Below are 21,106 nucleotides of genomic sequence, written 5' to 3'. Positions count from 1 at the left end.
CCCCACCCCACGGGGCGAGGACAGGTGCGTAAAGCAGGCGGGAGACTGGCTGAGGACTGACGGCTAAGGCACCGCCCGCAGAGCCCTCCAGGCGCCCAGCACGGCTCTCGTGCCCACACCGGCCAGGTGGCCCTGGCTGTCTGCGGAGAGAACACTCATTGTTTCTATCTTTATCGCTGCGAGGAGGAGCGTGTGTAAGAAAAGTAAAAACAATGGGGCTATGTTTAGCCCTCGTGTTTTCCCCTTCGCTCAGGGGACAGAGACCTGCTGGGTCGGGTCACCAGACAAAGGAAGCAGGAACAGAAGGTGGTTTTCAGCCGCAAAGCGCCCCGAGCTGCGGCCTGACGTCACGTCACGCTGTGCAGAGGAACTGGGCGGCTCGGGGAGGGGACACCGGACGCCCCGCCCCGCCCTCCGTGTCACTTCTGCACAAACAACCACGTCCCTCTTCCAGCAGCGACCAAGGCCACCGACGGGGGTCCACTGCGCCAGCCGGCGGCACGGGGAGGGCGGGCGGGAGAGGCCAGGCGCTCAGCTCAGCTCCGAGTCCCTCGGCTCTGGGCCCGGGTTCCTCACCTGCGGACCAGGCGACAGCTCGGGTGGGAGCTCAGGGCCTGCGAGGGCGCCGCCCAGGCTGGCGATGCTGGCGCCGCCCCGAGGCCTGCCCTGGGGACCGTCTCTGTGGGCTGTGGCTGCGACGGGAGCCTGTATGCCCCACCCGCGATCCTCAGCGTGGTTTCGGGGCCACCGGCGGGAGCGTATTTGGGGTGTTTGTTAGAACGCAGAGCCCTAGCTCAGTCCCTGACTTGCAAACGAGCTCTGGGGTGGGACCCTGCATTGCAGTTCGTTGCCCCAGGCGTTTTCCTGCCTCCACCCTGCAGCCCGGCCGCAGGCAGCGCCGCCCCCAGGAGGCGTCGGGGCGGATGGTCGGTGCCTGTGCAGCTGGATGGTGAACCCACTGCCCGGCGTCCGTGCTGCTGGCTGTGTTGGGCCGACAGCAAAGCAGAACCGTGGAGGAAAACCACCCACCTTCCACCCGAGTCCCTTTCACAGCGGCGGGGCGGGGGGGGGGGGGGGGGGGGCCCAGTGGCACAGGTGTTCTGGGTGGGGAGCCCACAGTCTGTGAGGAGGGAAGGACTGCCGCCTCCCAGCCTCCCCCCCCCCGCCCCACCCCACCCCCGACACCTGTGGCTTCTCAGGGAGGTTTCTGACAACACGCGCGGCAGATGTCAGCAGATGTGGGCTCCGGAGGGCACGTGGCCTGGGAGGTCGGGGGTGGGGGGAGGGGTGGCACGAGGCCTGTGCACTCAGGAGGTGGCACGTGGCCTGGGAGGTTGGGCACCCCCAGTTCCGTGCCATCCCCACCCTTTTAAGACCCAGGAGCATCGAAAGTGTCCCTGTTTCCCTGTCGAGCCCATCTTTGGGGGGCTGAGATGCTGCACAGGAGTGTGTGTGGGAGCCATGTACTCACAGGCCCTGCCTACAGACGGGGGGCAGGGGAGGACAAGGGGGGGACTGGACACACACACAGAAAGCACAGGCTCCCCCACTGGTACACGGACCAGGCGGCCTCCAAGGGGCCGTCCGATGCGGGGCCCCGAGACTGAGCTGGGGTTTCTGGGAAGCTCCCACGAGCCTGGGGACACACCAGCAGCCTCTGCCCCCCCCTCCAGCACACAGGGGCAAGAAGTTGGGCCCCCACCGCACTCACAGGGCTGGGTCCTGAGGCCCTGACGGAGGGCGAGGCCTCGGGGTGCAGAGATCAAGAGCTCGAAGGAGGAAACACGCAGAGCATCGCACGGAGCCTGTAACCCCGAACGTGCTGGTTTCCATCGCCCTGCCCTGGCCAGGACTTCCGGGGCCCAGGTTCTCGGGGACACCGGCCTCCGAGGTTCCCAGGCAGAGGACGTACGGACCCGATCTCTGTGCCCCGTCTCAGACGCCGCCCAGGCCACACCCACAGCACCACCGGCTGCGAGAGAAGGTGAAGCGCCTGAGGCCTCCCGCACACCCAGGCGCTGACTCATCCGCGGAGTTCACACCCGCCGGGCGAGGCCCTCCTGTCCTGGGGCTGCTGTGCTGAGCGGGGCCGGCAGCTCTCGGGCTGCGGGAACACACCCTATGCTGGCTCGGAGGGTAGAAGCTCACAACCTGCCGGTTATAACCCAGGAGGCCCGGCCGGCGTGGCTCAGCTGTTGAGCATCGACCCATGAACCAGAGGTCACGGCTCGATTCCCGGTCAGGGCACAGGCCCGGGTTGTAGACTCAGTCGCCAGTGTGGGCGTGCAGGAGGCAGCCGATCAATGGTTCTCTCTCACCATTGATGTTTCTCTGTTTCTCTTTCTCTCTCTCTCTCTCTCTCTCTCTCTCTCTCTCTCTCTCTCTCTCCTCTCTCTGAAATCATTAAAAAAAAATTTTTTTTAAAGCTACCACCTCACCTCTCTTGCCAAAACCGGTTTGGCTCAGTGGATAGAGCGTCGGCCTGCGGACTGAAGGGTCCCAGGTTCGATTCCGGTCAAGGGCATGTACCTTGGTTGCGGGCACATCCCCAGTGGGGGGTGTGCAAGAGGCAGCTGATCGATGTTTATCTCTCATCGATGTTTCTAGCTCTCTGTCCCTCTCCATTCCTCTCTGTAAAAAGTCAATACAATATATTAAAAAAGAAAAGAAAAAAAAAGCTACCACCTCTCAAAGAGGAAGCTTTGTTTCCCCGCAGACACCACTCCCGCGTGGCCCTGGGAGCCCCGCTTCGTGCAGGAGGAGACGTCAACAGCCACGTAGTTAAACGCGGCCCGACGGGCTTATAATTAAAATGCTGACAAACCGGAACGGGCGGCGCGGCGCGGCTGCTGTAATATTTTCACGATTCCTTTTCTGCATAATGTACGATCCCTCTGCTCGCGCGGCCTCCGTGTCCTCTGCCCGGGAAGTGGTTTACATTAATAAATAATTTACTGCCATAACTCCTAAAGTAATTATGGGTTTCCATCCGTTTTTTTCTTTTTAGCACACGAATGGGTTTGCTCTGTCCACAGACTCACGTTTACACGACTCTTCCCAGCGGCCTTTTCTGCGGCCACTGGGAGTGCGTTCGCGTTCCCACGGACATCGGAGTCCCAGGTCTCCTCCTCGCCCGAGAGCTGAAGCGAATGGACCGTGTAGTGTCCACTGTCCCTGCAACTCAGACCTCCTTTAACGGGTGCAACTGACCGGGGGGCGGGAGGGCAGCCTGCTCTCACCCCCACTTGCTATTTCACCAAAAAAGATTCAACTAGTGCAGGTTGGCCTGTGTCACGTGACCTGGATCGATGTGAAGAAGCACTTCCCACTGCGAGTGATGGGGGGGGGGAGCCGAGCACCAGGGTCGGGGCAGCCCCGCCCCCCCAGCACGTGGGGTTCTCTCGGCGCGGCTGCTCCCCCTGCCAGCCAGGCCACACCCAGGAAGCGGCCGCCGGACCAAGGTTTCTGTCTCAAAAACACACGAACCGGCCATGCGGTGGCTCTTGCCCACGAAGGTGTGCAGAGGAACCCCGGCCTGCACAGGTGTGCTGAGGGTGGGCCGGGAGGTAACCACGGAAACCAAGAGGCGCAGGTGGGCTCTGCTGGAGGCAGCCCTCGGGGACAGGCCCTGGCTCCCCCCGCCCAGCTCTGCTCCCTCCTCCCTGTGGGAAAGCACAGACCACTTCTCCGTATCAAGTTCCCAAAATGTGGAGGGGGCGGGGCGGGGGGCACAGAGGTGGGGGGGCCTGCGCTCCAGCTCCTGGGACGGGGAATGGAGTATTTACAGAGACCGGGGTGAGCACTGGACTGTGTGCGGGCGGCATTTCTGTCTGTTTGTTTGTTTTATGCCAATCCTCACCCGAGGGTATATTTCCAATGATTTTAGAGAGTGGAAGGGAGGGGGAGAGACAGAGAGAAACATGGATGTGAGAGAGACACATCGATGGGTTGCCTCCTGCACGCGCCCGGACCAGGGGCAGGGACCGAGCCTGCAACCGAGGTGCATGCCTTTGACGGGAATCGAACCCGGGACCCTTCTGTCCACGAGGCGACACTCTACCCACTGAGCCACACCGGCCAGGGCAGTGAGGCGTTTGCATTTCATCGGAGTGGGTGCCGAGGAGGCTGAGCTACTGGAAAGGGCGGCTTTGAAAGGGGAAGCGAACAGGCCGAGGCCCTCCCCGCCTTTCCAAAGGCGCTCGCCGGGTTTTCTGAAGAACGTCAGCGAGGCCCCTGAGCGGGGCGCGGGGCACGACGGAGTGGCGGGCCCAGTGCCTGCTCTCCCGGGAGACCCCCCGGACCAGGCCGGACCACGAGCCCTTTATCTGCAGGAGAAAGGCAGGGGGTGGGTGATTATAAAAACGTGGCGTTTTATCTGCTGAGCAGTCAGGCTCTGGAAGGGCCCAAAACCCGCTGGAACAGTCTGGCCGGACCCCCAGAAAGGAGGCGCGCCCCGATGAAATCTCGCTGCCTGGGATGCCCTCCCGGCGCCCAGCCCGGGCGAAGCCACACCTCCATCCGGCGGAAATGGGCAGGAGGGTCACCGGTCACCGGAGCTGCAGCAGCGCAGGCACGGGCCTGGGACAGCCTAGGCCTGCTGGCGCCCCGCCCCCGCCTCGGCCAGTGCGGGGAAGGCGGGAGGCCGGAGGGGCTGAGCCGGCACCTCGGGGGGCTCCGGCCTCTGATTCCTGCAAACACCCGCCACCAGCAAGATGAGGAGACCGAGGCTGGGCACACTGGTCCACAGCGCTGAGGGCCGAGGGCTCTCTCCCTGCACCAAGCACCCGCGTGTCGTAGTTACTCAGGGAGCACCTTGGAACAGGCCGCCGAGAGGGCACAGCTGTGCAACGTGCAGTGCGCGGTCAGGGGGGCCGGGCGCTTGTTGGGTCAGGAGGGCTGAGCAGCAGGCAGATAAGCACGTGGGGGAGAGACGCCGAGGAGGAGGACCAGGGCCCTCCACAGACCACTGCTCCCCGCGCTCCCCTCCTGCAGGCTGGGCCTGGTGTGGGCTGCAGAGCAGGAGCAAGGCAGGACCCCTGAGGGCAGACCCCAGCCACCCTGCCTGGGGCCCGGGCCGGGAGCGGCCTCTGTAGGAAGCACGCCGCATGCGCAGCCCGGCTCGCATCCGGAAGGATCCGTCTCTCCATCTCACTGTCCCAGGGCCTCTGCCTGGCTCCCTGGGCCTGAGGGTCTTCCCCCCCAGCGACTGCCTCACCTACACTCGCTCCCCAAGGAACCCAAAGGGGTCCCCCTGTTTGGACTGGCCTCTCCTGCAGGGAACAGGATACCTGCCTTAGTCTGCGCCCTCCTTCTCACCCGTCAATTACATGCTCACCTGGCCAGTCTCCTCACAAGGTCTCTCCCAGCCTCCCAGCAGCCCACAGGCAGGCGCCATCAGAGTAGCCATTTAGAACATGTTGTTGTTGTTAACCCTCACCCAAAGATATTTCCCATCGACTTTTAGAGAGAGTGGGAGAGGGGGGGAGAGACGGAGAGAGAACATCGATGTGAGAGAGGCACATGGATTGGTTACCTCCCGCACGCACCCCGACCAGGGCCAGGGATCGAGCCTGCAACCTAGGTGCATGCCTTTGACCAGAATGGAACCCAGGACCCTCAGTCCGCCGGCCGATGCTCTATCCACTGAGCCAAACCTCCTAGGGCCATAGTAGCCACTTTACTATGAGGAAACTGAGGCTGAGAAAGCTGAGCAGTTCAGGGCAACTACCTGGGCCCCCACTGCCCATGACGAAACCTCGGGAGCCCCCCCTCGTGATGGCGCACGCGGTTCTGAGGCCCGGGAAGCCGAGGCAGGGCCGGCCCTGAGAGGAGGGCTGACCCCCCACCACCCGGGGTCCTAGTCCGGCCGGTTCGGAGCTGAAGCCCAGGCCGGGCCGAGGGGCCGGGCGCCCGGGGGCCTCCCTCCAGCCTCGCACAGGACGGCGGCTCAGCGGTCGCTCGGTGGGGAGTGTGGCCGGATGAGCGGGCTCTGGGCCATGTGGCCGGGCCGCTGAGGTTTGTAACCACCTGGGAGGTGTTCACGGGGGGCCGTCGGGGGACGGGCCTCAGAAGCGTGTTGAGGGGTGAGCCAGGCCAGGCGATCCCCGCTGCCACTTCCTCTGCCGGCCAACGCCCGCCGCGGCTCTCCCTCCGCTGTGGCCTGTGACTGAGAAGAAGGCAACTCCTTCACCCCCGGCCCGGCCCGCTCTGCCCCGGGGCCGGCGCACCTCGCGAGGCCAGGTCTCCCCCTAGTGGATGCAGCCCCTGAGGCCGTGCGGGGACGAGTGTGGGCCCAGCACCCCGCACCCCGCAGCCCCTCCGGGAGTGGGTCTCACGGACACGGACACGGACACGGACACGGACACGGCGCAGGGAGGCTGAGGAAGGGCCCGCGTCGCCCTCCTGGGAGCCTGGTGCTGCCTTGGAGAAGCTCAAGGCCAAGTGTCCCCGAAGGAGGAGCCGGGGGACAGACGGAGAGGAGACCGGCGACGCTCCGAGCAGGAGGGATCCACACAGTCGACCCTCACCTTCCCAGCCCCCTTTCTCTCTCCGCATTAACCCCCACCCGAGGGTGTTTTCTCTATTGATTCTTAGAGAGCAGACAGGAGGAGGGGGGAGAGAGAGAACCGAGACGAAGCTGTGGCCCTTCGGAGCGCAGGCCGACACTCTAACCGCTAACCACACCGGCAGGGCCCTCCCGGCCCCTTCTGAAGAACAGGCATTCACGCTCCCGTGAGAGCCGGGACCGGGGCTCTGGAGGGAGTCGGGGGGGGGGGGGGGGGGGGCGCGCACAGCGCTGGGAAGCGTCCCAAGGAATCACCTAGAAGCAGACGCAGCTTCGACGCCCGGTCACTGTTACACCAGCCACCCAACACCCTGCGCCACCACCAGGAGACGGCGCCGCTGGGCGCGTCCGGCCCGCGAGCGATGCAGCGTCGGCAGGGAACCGGCGGTTCACGCTGCTGGTGACCCCGACGAATGAGAAAAGCATCAGGATTGCCTTCTGTACGTAGTTTTACGTACCCCTGTGCTCACCATGGGTTTAGCTAGGAAAACAGTGCAAAGAACAGAGAAGTGCCCCGACGTGGAGTTCTCCGGGGCAGGGGCTGGGCTTTACACCGCGGTGCGTTTTCTGAGGCAAACACGGGCCGCTACCGCGATCCTCAGACCGAGACTCGGTGCTGTTTGCAGCCGGAACTGCGCCTGGGAGCCACACTCCCGCCCCGGCCAGCAGCCCCGCACCGCAGGGACCCAAATCGCCAGGACACAGAGAGAGCCCCTGCGGCCGCCGGGGCCGGTCCAGCCCTCGGGCCGCCCCGGAGGACGCGGGCCCCGTGGGAGGGCGGGGAAGGGCTGCCGCCACTCGGTTACTCACCCATCACTCCACGGGAGAATAGGGTCGGTCCGTGGCTCATCTTCTCGGGCGGGCGCTGCAAACAACCAGAAAAGCATTCACTCTCCGGCCACAGAAGCAGGTCCGCACACGAGCCTGCGCGGCGGCTGCCTGAGCCGACGCCGGGGGAGCGCGGGGGAGCGCAAGGAGAGAGACGCGTTCACCGAGACAACGCCTGCCCATCCTGCGGCCGAGCTCTCTGTCCGAAGTCTCCAGTGGGTCATGGAGTCGGGGCCTCCAACACCCACGAGAAGGCCCGTGACCTCTGACCCTGGGCTTCTCCGTGGAGGGATGCGGAGGGTTGAGGGAGGACGGGTGATGTGCGCAGGTGACGGGGTCGGGGTGAACCGAGGCCCCGCACGGCTCAGGCTGGGAGCGGAGGGGACCTCACGGGGGCAGGAAGGACCCCGAGGGAAGGGCCGAGACCCTGTGCCACCCCAGGCAGCCCCTCCACACCGAAACGGAGGCTCGAAATGTACAACGCACAGCGATGGCGCCACGTCCCGCGGTGGCTCCCTTCCCACGGGGCTTCCACCTCGCCCCCTCCCCTGGCCGGGGCAGCGCGCCAGGGCCCGGTGAGAACAGGCCAGGGGGCCCGGCAGAGCCCCTGAGCCTGGACCACACGGGCTCCCTGTGCCAGCGGGCCCCAGTCAAGAGGGGGAGGAGGTGCCGTGTGGCCTCAGGAAGAAGTACTCCACAGCCGTCACCCCCTCATCCAGCCCCTCCACCAACCTGCACCAGCAACTGCCCCGCGGGCGGCGGGGGCTGATGGCGCAACGGAGAGAGAGGGTCCCAGCCCGGGAGGCGCTGGTCACCGAGGCCCTGACTTCCGAGGGGAGCCCAGGCCCCGCTCTTTAAGGCCGGGGAGGATGAGGGTGGGGCCAACGAGAGCACCTGGCCCACCCAGATAAGAGGGTGGCGAGCGCAGGGCACAGGTCCCACCTGCCCCCGCGCCCGGTGCAGGGACCTTCGCCCTCAGTCAGATGTGTGGCCTGGGGCGCAGAGGGGCGGCCGGCCGCCTTGGCTCCCAGGAAGCTCCCATTTCGTGGACGTCACAGTCACGTAGACAAACCATGACTCCACAGGCAGTGGGACTGGAGGACAGGGACCCACCCTGAGGTGCTGGGGAGCAGGGCTGGCTTTTGGGGGGAAACTGGGAACTTGGTGCTAAGGGACCAGAGGAGCTTAAGAGGGAAAAAGGGGGTGCAGTCCTCCAGCACCCACTCCTCTGCAGGAAGCAATTCTTACGTCATCAGGACGGCCGCCCTCCTGGACTCCAGTGCACAGCCACCCGGGACCACAGCCACCCGGGACCACAGCCACCCGGGACCACGGCCACCGGGACCACGGCCACCAGGACCACGGCCACCCGGGACCACGGCCACCCGGGACCACGGCCACCCGGGACCACGGCCACCGGGACCACGGCCACCCGGGACCACAGCCACCCAGTGCACAGCCACCGGGACCACAGCCACCCGGGACCACAGCCACCCGGGACCACAGCCACCCGGGACCACGGCCACCGGGACCACGGCCACCGGGACCACAGCCACCCGGGACCACGGCCACCGGGACCACAGCCACCCAGGAACACAGCCACCGGGACCACAGCCACCCGGGACCACAGCCACCGGGACCACGGCCACCCGGGACCACGGCCACCCGGGACCACGGCCACCCGCCCCTGCTTGGTGGGTGGGAGGCAAACCCCCCAGGCGAGGAGCCCACAGAAGCCCAAGCGGGACGGGCGGGGACGCGGGAGAGAGAAGCCGGCGGCGGCCTGCGGGCTGCGTGGATGCAGGGCCGCTGCGGGGGGCGAGGGGCCAGAGACAAGAGCAAGAAGCAAACAGTGAACCGACCCGCTGTCCCGTCGCTGCTGCGGGTTCCGGGCAGAGGGCACCTCGGCGCCCCCCCAGGGAATGTGGGCACATGGTGGGCGCCAGCGCGGGGAGGGGCTGTGCCCACAGGAGGAAGCCCTGGGCCGCAGGGGCTCCCTGGCTGCCTCCACTCATTCCCTCAGCGAGGATGTACTGGGGACCCGCCTCCCAGCCTAGAGGACACACCCCTGGAATGGGAGTGCCCCTCACTCCACTCCTCACAACCCCCCCACCCCCACTGCGAGCCTGAGCCAGCCTCCTGACGGGTCCCCTCTGTGCCCTGGCCCGTTCTCCATTCTCCCCCAGCCCACACTGTTCCTCCCAACGACTTCCCACAGCAACCGGAATAAAACCCAGGCTGCCCGCCCGCCCCCCAGGCCCATAGCTCCATCCGTCCCCCGCACGCAGCTCCGCAGGACGGCCAGCTCGCTGCCACCCCAAGGCCTTGGGGGGGGGCTGCATGATGGGATCCGGGCCTTCACGTCCTGTGGCCTCTTCAGGGCCTTCCCTGCCCACCTGGCTGCAGGGCGCCCTCCCCACCACGCGTGCCTCGCTCGGCCTCGCTCGGGGTCTGGGCACCTAACCAGTTCATTGGTTTCTGTGCTGATCCTGCACCCGCCCCCCACCCCCACTCCCCCACCTGAGCTCCTTGAGGCTGCTGCCTTGCCCAGGGCGTTCCAGCTCACAGCAGGCTCCCCGGGGCTCCCCGCTGTCCGGCCGCTGCGGCCACCTGTCCGCCCACAGACTCGGGCCAGTGGAAACGGGCTCTCCCTGGGCGGCCTCTCCAATCTGGGCTCAGGCCGTGACCCCAGTGGGGAAGGGAGCACCAGGTGTCGGAAGCCGCCCATTGTCCCACTGGCAGGGAGGTGGACAGAGAGGTGGACAAGGACCCGGAAGGCTGGAGACCTTGAGCTCTGAAAGGTCAGAGCCAACCACCCGCTGTCCGGTGGAGACAATGGTCACTAAAGCAACCTCCGCCTTTTAATCTTGTGTGAATCCTCGCTGATGGGCTGTCACTGGAATGGCCTGCCTGGAGCTCCGGATCCCATGGTTTTAATAGAAGGGATCGAAAGGCCAGAGCGGGGTGAAGTCCTTCCCCTTGAGCTGGGCTCCTGCCTGGCCCCCAATATTCCCAAGTTAATATTTTCTAGCCTCTTTCATTGGTGTGTGGCCTCCTCCAGAGCCCGAACCCTGAACCTGAACCCTGAACCACGCGGGACGTGAAAGGGGTCACTACAACCAGGCAGGCGGGGCGGGGCGGGGCAGCCCCAGGCGGCCAGGTCCTCCCGTGCCCTGCCCTCCGACTCGGCCAAGGGCCCGGTGGGCCGGCGATGGCTAACACTGAGATCTACAACTCGAAGGAACCCCTTCGCCAGGTCCCTGTCCTAGGGGAGCCCCCTCCTGGCCCCCTCGTCGAGCATGTGGAACTGACGGAGTGCAACCCTGCTTCTTCCGCGAGAAGCACCCCGACTCTGCACCAGGCTCCTCCCTCCCTCGCTGCCTAGATCGAGGTGGGACTGGGCCTCCACCTCCCTGGCATGGGGTGGGCACAGGACACGGGGTGGCTGAGCAGACACTCCTGGCCCGAGGCTCTGACCCCCCCTCCCCCCCTTGGGAATGCTGAGCCTGCCAGGAGCACCTGCCTCCAGGACCCTGCGAGCTGCCCTGCCCTCTCTGGGGCGTCGTTCACCCGCTCCTGCCAGTCCTACCTCCTCCCAGCGCTCCAGGGGCGTCCCCGGACCGTCTGGCACTGACCCCCGAGGAGCCTGGCCGGACGCGTGCGGAGCTTCAGGGGCCGATGGACAAGCCTCGGCTCGGCTACTGAGGATCTGCTAAGAGTGACGTGTGAGCAGAGCCACGAGGGGAGATTTCTAAGTCAAACCTGCTTAACCAAAATGACGTTTACAGAGCAGCGTTGTTTTTTGTGGGTTTTCTTTTTAAATATACTTTTATTGATTTCAGAGAGGGAGAGAGAGAAACATCAATGATGAGAATCACTAATCTGCTGCCTCCTGCACGCCCCCTACTGGGGATGGAGCCCACAACCCGGGCCTGTGCCTGACCAGGACCCTCAACCACTGAGCCAGGTCCGCCGGGCGAGTTTTTATTTCTCGAGATATGTTTTGTTGTTTGCTCTTTTACGAATGGCAGTTTTATCCTTTCTTCTCCTCCTTCACTGCAAGAGGGTCCATTCAGTCAGACTGGTGTGTGTGTAGAGAATGCCCATCGAGGTAACGATGGAGAAGTGCTGACTGACGGGGCAGTGGCCGTTTTAAGGCCAAACTCAGGCGTGAGAGTCCGCGGCTAATCCTCCCCCTGGGCGCCGGGCCTGCTGCCGGGCAGCGAAAGGGAAATAAAAAGGAACCGGGGCCCCATCGTGCTTCCTGCGCCCCGTCTGAGGCTGGGCCACGGTGGACAGGCCAGAGCACCACCCCCCCAGCCTTCTAGGGAGCGGGCCCAGGCACCCAACCTCGGGCCGCTGTCCCGGGACCCAGCACTGAGTTCCCCTGGCCCCAGGCTGCCCAGAGCGGCCTGACTCCCGGCGTCGCCGTATAAAATTCCCACGGTGTGTGCCACGCTGCAGCGGGCCTCTCACCCTCCGCACCCTGCACCCTGCACCCACTGGGGGAGGATGCGCCGGTCGCTGTGAGCTGAGGGCTCACACGGAGTCTCCCAGGACGCTGGGGGTGCGCGCAGGTGCACAACGCGCCAGGCCTGGCTGGTGCCGGCAGGGCCTGGTCTCTGTGAGGCTCCTTAGCTCACGAGAGAAGGTTCTGGAATCAGAGCCTCCATGGGAAAGGCAAAAGCTGCAAATCCAATGGAGGCTTCGGGGCCCTGACTCCGATGGAGACACAATTCCGCTCTCTCCTGGGCGAGGAGCTCGGACAGGACATGGCAGCGCTCCCTCTGCCCACGGCCCCGCTTCCTCCCAACTTCCTCCCGCAGGTCCTCACGGGGCGACCGCGGCCCGCCTCCTCCTCCTGCACTTGGAGAGCAGAGGGGGCGCCGGCCCAGGAGAAAGGAGAAGCTGGGGAAGGAGACGCGGCCCGGCCCGTGGAGCTGCAGCAGGGCCTGGCGCCCAGGCCGGGGGAGCTCGGGCGTCTTTGCCTGCCGGAGCGGGGGGTGGGGGGGAGGCATCGGACTGCCTCGGACCCTGCAGGTCCAGTTCATGCTTCAGGGATCCCGGCGGGGCTGTGAGCCCGACGCCAGCTCCGGTCACCGGGAGAAAACGACCCTCGGAGCCCAGGCCGCTGGGTGCCAGGCCTGACGAGGCCACGGATTCTCCCGGCTGAGCAAGGGGCTCAGCTTTGACCTCGCAGTGTGGCCGCTGCGGGAAGGCCAGGAGGCTGGGAAGGGTGAAGCCCACCGACTTCAGAGGGGGCTGGAGCCCTGCGGGGAGAGGGCCGGCCCGGGGGCCGATGTCACTCTGGAGGGAGAGCACCCGTGGGGGCGGGCGGGGGCGCGGGCAGGAGCTGGGGGAGCTGTCCCCGAGGTCAGCCGCCGGGCGGCCGGCCAGCAGCGCTGACGTGAGAGCAGGAGGAGGAAGAGCCGGCCGCAGGCAGAGGGAAGCGGCGTGCAGTGGGGGAAAGGGGAACCGAGCCGGCGGCTGCCCGTTGTGCAAGCCGAGGGGCCGGCACAGCGGGCCGGGCCGGGCCGCTCCTCGGCACAGGCGGCGTTTCCGCGCTCCTTCCTCTCCCGTGGTCACCAGCCTTTCCTTTCCAGAACAAGGAGAATAAGAACCGGAGAGCGGCTCCTGGGAGGGCCGGGAGGGGCTGGCCAGGCCCCGGAGCGTGGGTCGCCCGCAGGCCTCTCCTCAGCCAGCACTTCCAGGGCCCCAGGTGACTCCCCTGAGTGTATTTTTATTATTTTTTTACTCTTCCCCCAGGATATTTTGATATTTTTCCCATTGATTTCCAGAGGGGAAGGGAGGGAGGGGGTGGGGAGAGACACATCCATTGTTGCCTCCCACACGCACCCCTACGGGGCTGGGAACTTCCAACAGAGGGACGTGCCTTGACCGGGAATCAAACCGGGACCCTTCAGTCCACGGCGACACGCTAGCCACCGAGCCCCCGCCAGGCTCCCCTGCAGTTTCAGCCGTTCTCTCCTCACATTTCCCTCCTTAACCTTAGCCCCACTGCGGCCAAATCCTCGGTCAGAGGAGAAACAAAGAAGAAGGCGTCCATCGTTCCTGCTGTTATCTGATGGCACTGAGGGCGATGCTGCGGCCGAGCAGCTGAAGCAAAACCCCCACTCACTTCCTCCCAACCTGCCGGCCGCTCAGCCAGCTCTCCCGCCGCCTTATCGCACATTCCGTCTCGGGTATGTCATCGCGAGGCTGAGATGATTAGGGTCTTTCTGGGCTGTTTAGTCCGAACCTACCCCCCCCCCCCCCCCTCCCCCCCCCCCCCCCGAGGCCTCACCAAGTCCTGAGGGACCTCCGCCGGGAGGGAGCCGGCTGGGGCGGGTGGAGGTCTCGGTGCAGGAGACAAGGCTGGCCGGGAAGACAGCAGCATCCTGGCTCCGTGCCCGAGAGCTGTGACCTGTGCCCCCACCCCTCACCCCTCACCCCGGGCTCTCAAGTCGCCGTTTCCTGTCTGTACAGGGGAGAGACAGACTACTCCTGCCCCTTGGGGGTGGCGGGGGGCTCCAGGGCAGGGAGGGGTGACGGGACCCCGCCTCCTTCCCACTGCACGGTGCTGGCAGAAGCAAGCCAGGCCTGGGCGAAGGCCAGCAACCTGTGACCCACGACACACACGCAATGAGAGCCCCTCTCCGAAGGGGGCGCTCCCCACAGCTGGCCTGCACATCTGGGAGCCGAGGGGAGGGGAGGGGAGGGGGACAGTCGCGCCCACAGTTCTGTGCTGGGTGGGGGGCCTGGCTGCTCACTTTGGGGACAGGGAGTCTGGGAGGAGAGGAGGCTCTAAGCCAGTGATGGGCAACCTTTTGAGCTTAGTGTGTCAAACTTCGCCAAAAAACTGAGCATAACTCGGGTAGTGTGTCACTTTGAGGAAAAAACTCCAAGACTCTAGTCGCAAATGTTTCATCCTCAGGAGCAGCAAATGTTTCATCCTCGGCATGCGGCCGCCGTGTCATCAGAAATGGCTATGCGTGTCAGTGCTGACACGTGTCATAGGTTCGCCATCACTGGTCTAAGCTGTCACCCACCGGGTGCGCACGCACAGCCGCTGGCTCCGCCCCCGTCCCCTGGACTGTCTCCTTTCCTCTCCAGATGCGTCTGCCTCCCCCGCCAGGCTGGGAGCCGACGCCTCCTGGCAGCAGCTCAGCCCACGTCCGTCTGAGGAGCGGCCAGGCTGACCGCGGCCCACGTGCCCTGGAACCAGCTCCGGGGCCAGCCCCAGCCAGGTCTGCCCCGAGACGGGACCTGGGTCGGGGGCGGAGCCCACAGCGCAGCTGGACGCGGACAGGACCCTCCCGGGGACCTCCAGAGGCCCTCCCCCCGAAGGCCATCCCTTCCCGGACCCGGCTACGCTAGATGTGGGCTTCGGTCCCGCAGGAACCACCACCCGCAGCAGACAGAGCAGGCTTGGCCCCGAGCCGAGCCGCCGCCGGGCATGGGAACCTGCGCTTTCGCCCCACAAACGTCCCCTGGGCCCCACCATGCACCAGGCCCCGGTCTCGGCCACTGCGGGTTCAGCAACAAGCCTTCACGAAGCCCGAACTCTGGAGCAGGAGTCACTCAAGAACAAGACCCAGACGTGGAGGGTGCCTGAGCGAGGAAGGCAGAGAGTGGGGGGGGGGGGGGGGGGGAGTGGAACTGAACTGCAGGCCGCCTCCTGCGAAGGGGCGTCTCCCAGGCAGGAAGCGGCCAAGGCCCGGAGGCAGGCTGTGCTGTGAGGAGCCCGCGCAGCGGGGCGGGTGCACGCGGGGAGCAGCAGAGCGCCGTGGTCGTGGGGCCGGAGCACGCGGGCCTGGTGCGTCCCAGGAAGGCTGCCGCTCGCTGGGCCTGGATGGGAAGCCGGGGCAGGCTCTGGGCGAGGGGCCGGTCGGACTGCGCTCCCTCGGGCTGCGGGCGGCGAACAGGCTGAGGGAGAGGACGGCCCGTGGGGGTGCCGAGAGGCAGCTCATGACACACTCGGAATGCCAGCTGGAAGGCAGCGCCGGGCAGAGCCCGCCTCACCCCTGTGTGCGCACTTCGTCCAGCCCAGCGCCTGGCGCCCGAGGCGCTGGCAGGTGTGGGGAGTGGACACGGGCCCCGTGGCTCCTGCGAGGCCAGGGCCCCGCCTACCAGCTCTCAGCCTGTCGCTGGGGAGCAACAAGGCGGGGAGCCCACGAGGGTGCTTGTGTGGGAGCTCCCACGGGGCCGTGAGGGGCGCCAGGCAACAGGACCACGGACAGTGGGCGCCCCGCAGACCACAGAGCCCGGGGACAGGCCTATGTGAACGTACGTACACACACACACACACACACACACCCGCAGGAGGGTGTGCCTGATGGGACGTCCTCGCTCCTCCGCAGGCGGGGGGCCAGGAGGCTGCTGGGTTCCTCTCCCAGCCGCGTGCCCGCCTCCTGCCCGCCCGCCGGACCATTTGTTCAGCGCACAGCTTGGGCGAGGGCAGCAGGGAGAGGGCAGCTGCCACCACGCCAGCCGCTGCCGCCAGCTGCGCCTTCCTTCTCCCGACACCCCTGAGGCGGCTCTCGCCCCCGCCCCGCGGAGGCCTGGCCTTATCTGGGGCCCCACGCAGGCGCCACCGCCCTGACCGGAGGAGCCCAGCAGGACCGTGGGTCCGGTCCGGCAGGGGCGGCACCAGCCCGGTATCACCCACAAGGTGCTGGCTGCCCCACCCCCTCACCAGAGGGCTCCGGTCCCAGCCGGCTCCCTCCTCCTGGCAAGGACTCAGCCAGGCCCGGTCCTCTGCCCCCGCCACGTCCCAGAGCCCTGCGCGCGGGCCCTCTGGGTCAGTCCACGGCCGCAGCGGGCCCTCGGCCTCCGGAGGTCACGGGAAGCCACGGCCAGGCGCTTACCAGTTCAGAGTCGAAGGACCTGCCGGCCACGGAGTCGGCGGCCTGGGCATCGAGGCTCTTCCTCAGGATCATCACCATGGCAGGGCCTCAGGAGCGGGGCGGGCCCAGGGCGGGCGTCAGCCATCCTCCGCGGGGCGGGCTCGGGCACAGGTCTCCTGGGCACCTCCCAGGGCTGGGTCAGCAGCAGCTCCCCATCGGCCGCTCCCCCGCGGGTGGGGCCCCTCCCTGGGAAGACAAGAGGCAGGCAGAGGGTTCAGGGCGGGAAGACCGGGGCCCGAGAGAGCTGCCCACTCCCCCCACGCCGGACCCGCCTCCCGCTGAAGGACAGACGTGCCGGGAGGGCCTCGAAGGCCAGAGTCCCCTTCTCAGTCCCCCCCCGCACCGACCGACCTTGAGGGTCCCCAACGCCACCACCCCAAAGGGCACAACCCTGAATTTCAGTTCAGCCACGTGACACCTTCCGGACGTATCTCGGGGTCTCTCAATCTGCTGTTCCCCGAGTGGGATCGAGTCGTGTGACGCCTTACAGAGCTGGCTTTCCTGACAGCTCAGTGCCTGCCCCCCGAGGCTGCAGGTCACACAGGCCAGCCTCAGCGGGCCCTCGGGCGGCCGACAGGCGCAGACCCACAGTCAGCAAGGTGGCGGGACAGGCGCTCCTGCAGTCCCCCCACATGGAGCAGAAGCGACACGGCCCGACCAAGGTGGCCACGCCGGGGGAAGCCTCAGTCGAGCAGCTGGGACTGCAGCCCCAGCTCTTGAAATGCACCGGGTCTTTATATTACAGACGGATTCTACCAGGCAAAGTGAGGGAGTGAAGAGGTTTACAACGTTCTCACGGGCTTCGAATCCACTCATCACACGCACCTGATCCGGCTGTTTACGCGCTGCACCTCCCGCCGCCCACACCACTCAGCCACCGTCTGAGGGACCTCGGCAGGCTCCTGTCCGAGCCTCCGCTTCCCTCCCTGAGGAACAGAGGGTGAGGGCCGCCTCAGAGGACCAGTGTGTCACGTGGAAACAGCCCAGGCCCAGGCGGGTGGGAGGCCCCGCTCGCGGGAGGGATGCTCCGTGAACGGCGGCTTCACTCACGTCATGGCGGAGCCTGGGGGGGCCCGAGCCTTCCTCAGCAGTGACACCCAAGCGTCTGTCCTCTGCCAATTTTTAAAGGGAAATTCCATCGACTTTAAAATATATATTGTGCCGCGCCGGCACGGCCATGGGTGAGCCTAGGAGGCGGTGAAGGATTCAGAAAAGACAGACAAGAGAAGCAAGCTGGGGCCAGGTGGGACGCTGCTCTCTGATGGAGAGACAGCATCACAGCCTGCAGCCCGAGTCCTCATTTTATAGCAGATCCCACGGGGCCAAGGGAGGGCGTGGTCACAACGTTCTCGCGGGCTTCGGATCCACTCAATCACACGCACCTGATCCAGCTTTGTTTACCTGCTGCACCTCCACAGCCCACATCACTCAGCCACGTGGGGCCACAGGTTCGGACCATAAGGTCAAGCTCACAGCCATAGCCTTTGGCTGTAACGGTGCTGGGACTTGCACGTGGCTTTGCCACGAGAGGATCGTGCCCGCTCATTAGTCCCAGGCTTGAACCTGTCCAAACGCTGTAGCCGCTCTCCACAATATATAAATCTTTATTGATTTCAGAGAGGAAGAGAGAGGGAGAGAGAGATTGAAACACCAATGATGAGAGAGAATCATGGATCGGCTGCCTCCTGCATACCCCACACTGGGGATCGAGCCCACAACCAGGGCACATGCCCTGACCGGAGATAGAACTGTGACCTCCTGGTTCATAGATCGACGCTCAACCACTGAGCCCCCCCAGCCAGGGCATGAGCTGTGCCATCTTGCCCGGCACACTCTCCCCCAGTGTAATGTGTGAGAAGTTACCTTGCTCTGCCAGCTCGGGGGGGGCGGGGAGGAAGGTTAAAGTAAGACCCTCTAAGGTGGGGGCACCCTACGAAATGCCCTGGATGTCCTGATGTCCTTAGGTGAGCAGAGAGCAGGCCCTTCGTAAAGGCGTCTACACTGGTGACCAGGACCACGTCTTCCCAGCTACCCCCGAGCAGCTGGGGCAGGAACCCCGCGGGGCAGTTTCTAGGGAATGGGCTGCGGGACATTCACAGCCAGTGCCGAGTCTCGTGCTCACCCGGGCTCCCACGTGCATGTGACGGGTGAGGAAGCCGGGCTCAGAGGGGCCGAGGGGCCTGACTGAAGCCACACAGCAGGCACGTAAAGGACCTGCCTCGAGCGCGGGCATGCGCACCTGTGCCCCATCCCTGCCCCGAGGAAGGTGGCCTCCAGGGGTTTTCTGCAGGAACGACGTGAGTATCTACTCCCTGGCTCGTCCTCCAGCCAATCAAAGGCCACCGAGGGCCCACCTTTGGGGACCTGGCTACACAGGGGCCGCCCCGTGCGCCTGGCTGAGGAGGCGGCCTGGGCCCCGCGAGGCCCTCTGAATAGCGGGGAGGCCGCCCCAGGGACGTGAGCTGCTGCGACTCGGTTCTCTGGGGCCTCACAGTCGCTCTCACGGTGTCGGGGGGATTTCCTGAGGTTTCAGGCCAGTCACACTCGAGAGGAGGGGGGATGGCGCTCGGGGACAGGAAAGTGCTGAGATCCGGAGCCAAGACAAACCCGCGCGTGGGAGGAGGCGCCCACGCTGCGCGGAACGAGGCCAGCTCCGGCGGGGCCTGTCGGGAGCCCATTCGTCACCCCGAAGCCCCGCCAGAGGGGCTTCCCGCAGGCCCTCCCGGGTCCTCGCCCCGCTCCTGTCACTTGGCCCCGCCGAGCCCGCCCGGTAGAGAAGAGCCGAGGGAAGCGAGAAACCAGGGGGGAGGGAGAACCAGCACCGCTGAGCCAGCAGCACCCACACGGCCGCCTCCAGCCCAGGGCGAGGGCGAGGGCGAGGGCGAGGGCGAGGGCGGGGAGCGGGGCGCCGAGAGGCAGCAGGGGGCCTGAGCCGATCTTCGGAAACCCTAAGCCACGTCGCCAAAGGTGACCATGACCTGGTCTTCGGTCAGACCTACTGACAGGCACACGGAAAAAACAAGGGAGGGAGGAACAAAATTAAAAACCAAAACCGAACTGGAGAAGCCCTAACGGAGGGCAGCACGGCCGGGCCCGGCCTCAGTTTCCTCACCTGTCAAATGGGAGGCTGGGCCAGACGAGCTGTGTCTGACTAGTGAGCGCCCCAGGGCGGCCGCACACGGGCTGCGGGCTTCAGCCAGGCCGTCTGCCTTCCTGGCCTCAGTTTCCTCACCCGTGCCGTGCAAACAAGAACCCGAGTGAGGTGAGACGCTGCACCTGCAGGCGACGTGTGAGCTGAGGCGGCGGCTGGGAGCTGACGGCCGTCCCGCCGGGCAGTGTGGCCAGCCTCCCGCCACGGCTCACGCCTGACCTCCAGGCTCCAGGGCCCAGGACGCCGGACAACGGCCACGGCCGAACGTCACTCGCTGCCAGCAGCAGCCTCGACTGTGACACCGGGCGCCGTGAGGGGGCAGGTGGCGCCGGGTGGGGAACGGGGGTGTTTGCACAAACGCATTGTCCACGCTCACCCTTAGGCACGCAGGGCGCCTTGGTGTCTTTTTTAACTTTTTCATTATCCCTAGTATTTTCTTTTTATTTTTTTTAAAAATATGTTTTTATTGATTTCAGAGAGGAAGGGAGAGGGAGAGAGAGAGAAACGCCAATGATGAGAGCAAGTCCCCACGAGGGGCTGGCTCGGGGCCGCCTGGTCCCCAGGACCTGTGGTCACATGAACCCCGTATCTGACGCTCACACCTCCCGAGACCTGCGAACGGCATCACAGCCGCTTCAGAGCCTCCGCGGGCGGCCTTCCCGCACCGGCTCCTGGGAGAGCCTCACCCGGTCCCTCCGCAGGGCTGTGCTCCGGGTCCCCCCCCCCCCCCCGCCCGCCGCCGGGCCCGCGCCCCCCCCCCCCCCCCCCCCCCGCCAGAGCAGGAGGGCCCGAGAGCCTGGCAAGGAGGACCGGGGCCGGGGGCCCAGGGAAGCGGTGAGTGAGGCTGTGCTCCGAACAAGGCCCTTTCGGGGACCTGGGCTGCAGCGGCGACCCCTGGGCGGCCCGGGGCACGCTCCGCTTTCCTCACTCCCGCCTCCCGGAGTCGAGACCCGTCCCACGTCCCACGGTCCCCGGGGCCCGGCCAGCCCCGAGGGAGGAAGGCGGGCGCCCGCTAGGCTCACACGGACACCAAGGGCAGCCAGGACGCGGGGCACAGCCCGTGCCGGGGTTTGATGGCGCTGCCGGCCAGAGGAGCCGGCCAGGCCCGGGCCTCCTCCCCGTCGGGAGGCAGAGGTCTGCGGGGGCGGCATGAGTGGGGCCCTCACCGACAGGCAGGAGTTCGACAGCCAGAGACAGGGTGAGGGCTCCCCAGAGGACGCCAGGAGTGCTGCGTCCGACTCCCAGCCAGCGGGGGGCCGGGCGCCGGTCCCGGCTTCTGGTGGGAGGAGCCCCAGGCTGCCCAAAGGGCACCGTCCAGCTGAGGTCCCAGGGGTGGGGGCCCTGCCGTGCAGACGCACCCCCTGCCTCGGAGCCCAGCCCGCCTCCCGCTCCTCCGCTCTCAGGGGTCCCCCGCAGACCCGTGCTGCTCCCCCTCTGCGGCGAGAGCACCACGCCCAGGAGCTGAGCACGAGGGGCACAGGCTGGTGACCCGGGACCCTGGCAGGGTGACCCAAAGCTCCGCCCCAAAATGGCAGCGTGAAGCTCAGAAACCCCACAACAGTCGTCTGTCTCCCGGGCCGCCCACAGCCCTGCCCGGCCGCCGGCCGCCGGGAGCGCCAGCAGACAATACAAGGACTGTGCTCTCTCGGGACGGGG

At 66.3% G+C, this 21,106-nt stretch overlaps 1 protein-coding gene across 1 annotated transcript in view; it reads right to left on the bottom strand.

Moving 5' to 3' along the window:
• FAM53B (family with sequence similarity 53 member B) overlaps nucleotides 1–21,106 on the bottom strand; it is a 67,720-nt gene that overhangs the window by 32,489 nt on the left and 14,125 nt on the right. The window contains exons 2-3 of the mRNA XM_054729127.1: nucleotides 16,261–16,485; nucleotides 7,376–7,430 (exon numbers count right to left, since the gene is read on the bottom strand). Coding sequence (XP_054585102.1) covers nucleotides 7,376–7,430; nucleotides 16,261–16,338 — 133 coding nt within the window. The 5' untranslated portion in view covers nucleotides 16,339–16,485. The remainder of the gene's footprint in view (nucleotides 1–7,375; nucleotides 7,431–16,260; nucleotides 16,486–21,106) is intronic.

The sequence above is a fragment of the Eptesicus fuscus genome, chromosome 17 (assembly GCF_027574615.1).
Source record: "Eptesicus fuscus isolate TK198812 chromosome 17, DD_ASM_mEF_20220401, whole genome shotgun sequence".
NCBI classification, from domain to species: Eukaryota; Metazoa; Chordata; class Mammalia; order Chiroptera; family Vespertilionidae; genus Eptesicus; species Eptesicus fuscus.
Note: the sequence above shows the minus strand (reverse complement) of the source record. Positions and strands in the feature narration are given on the sequence as shown.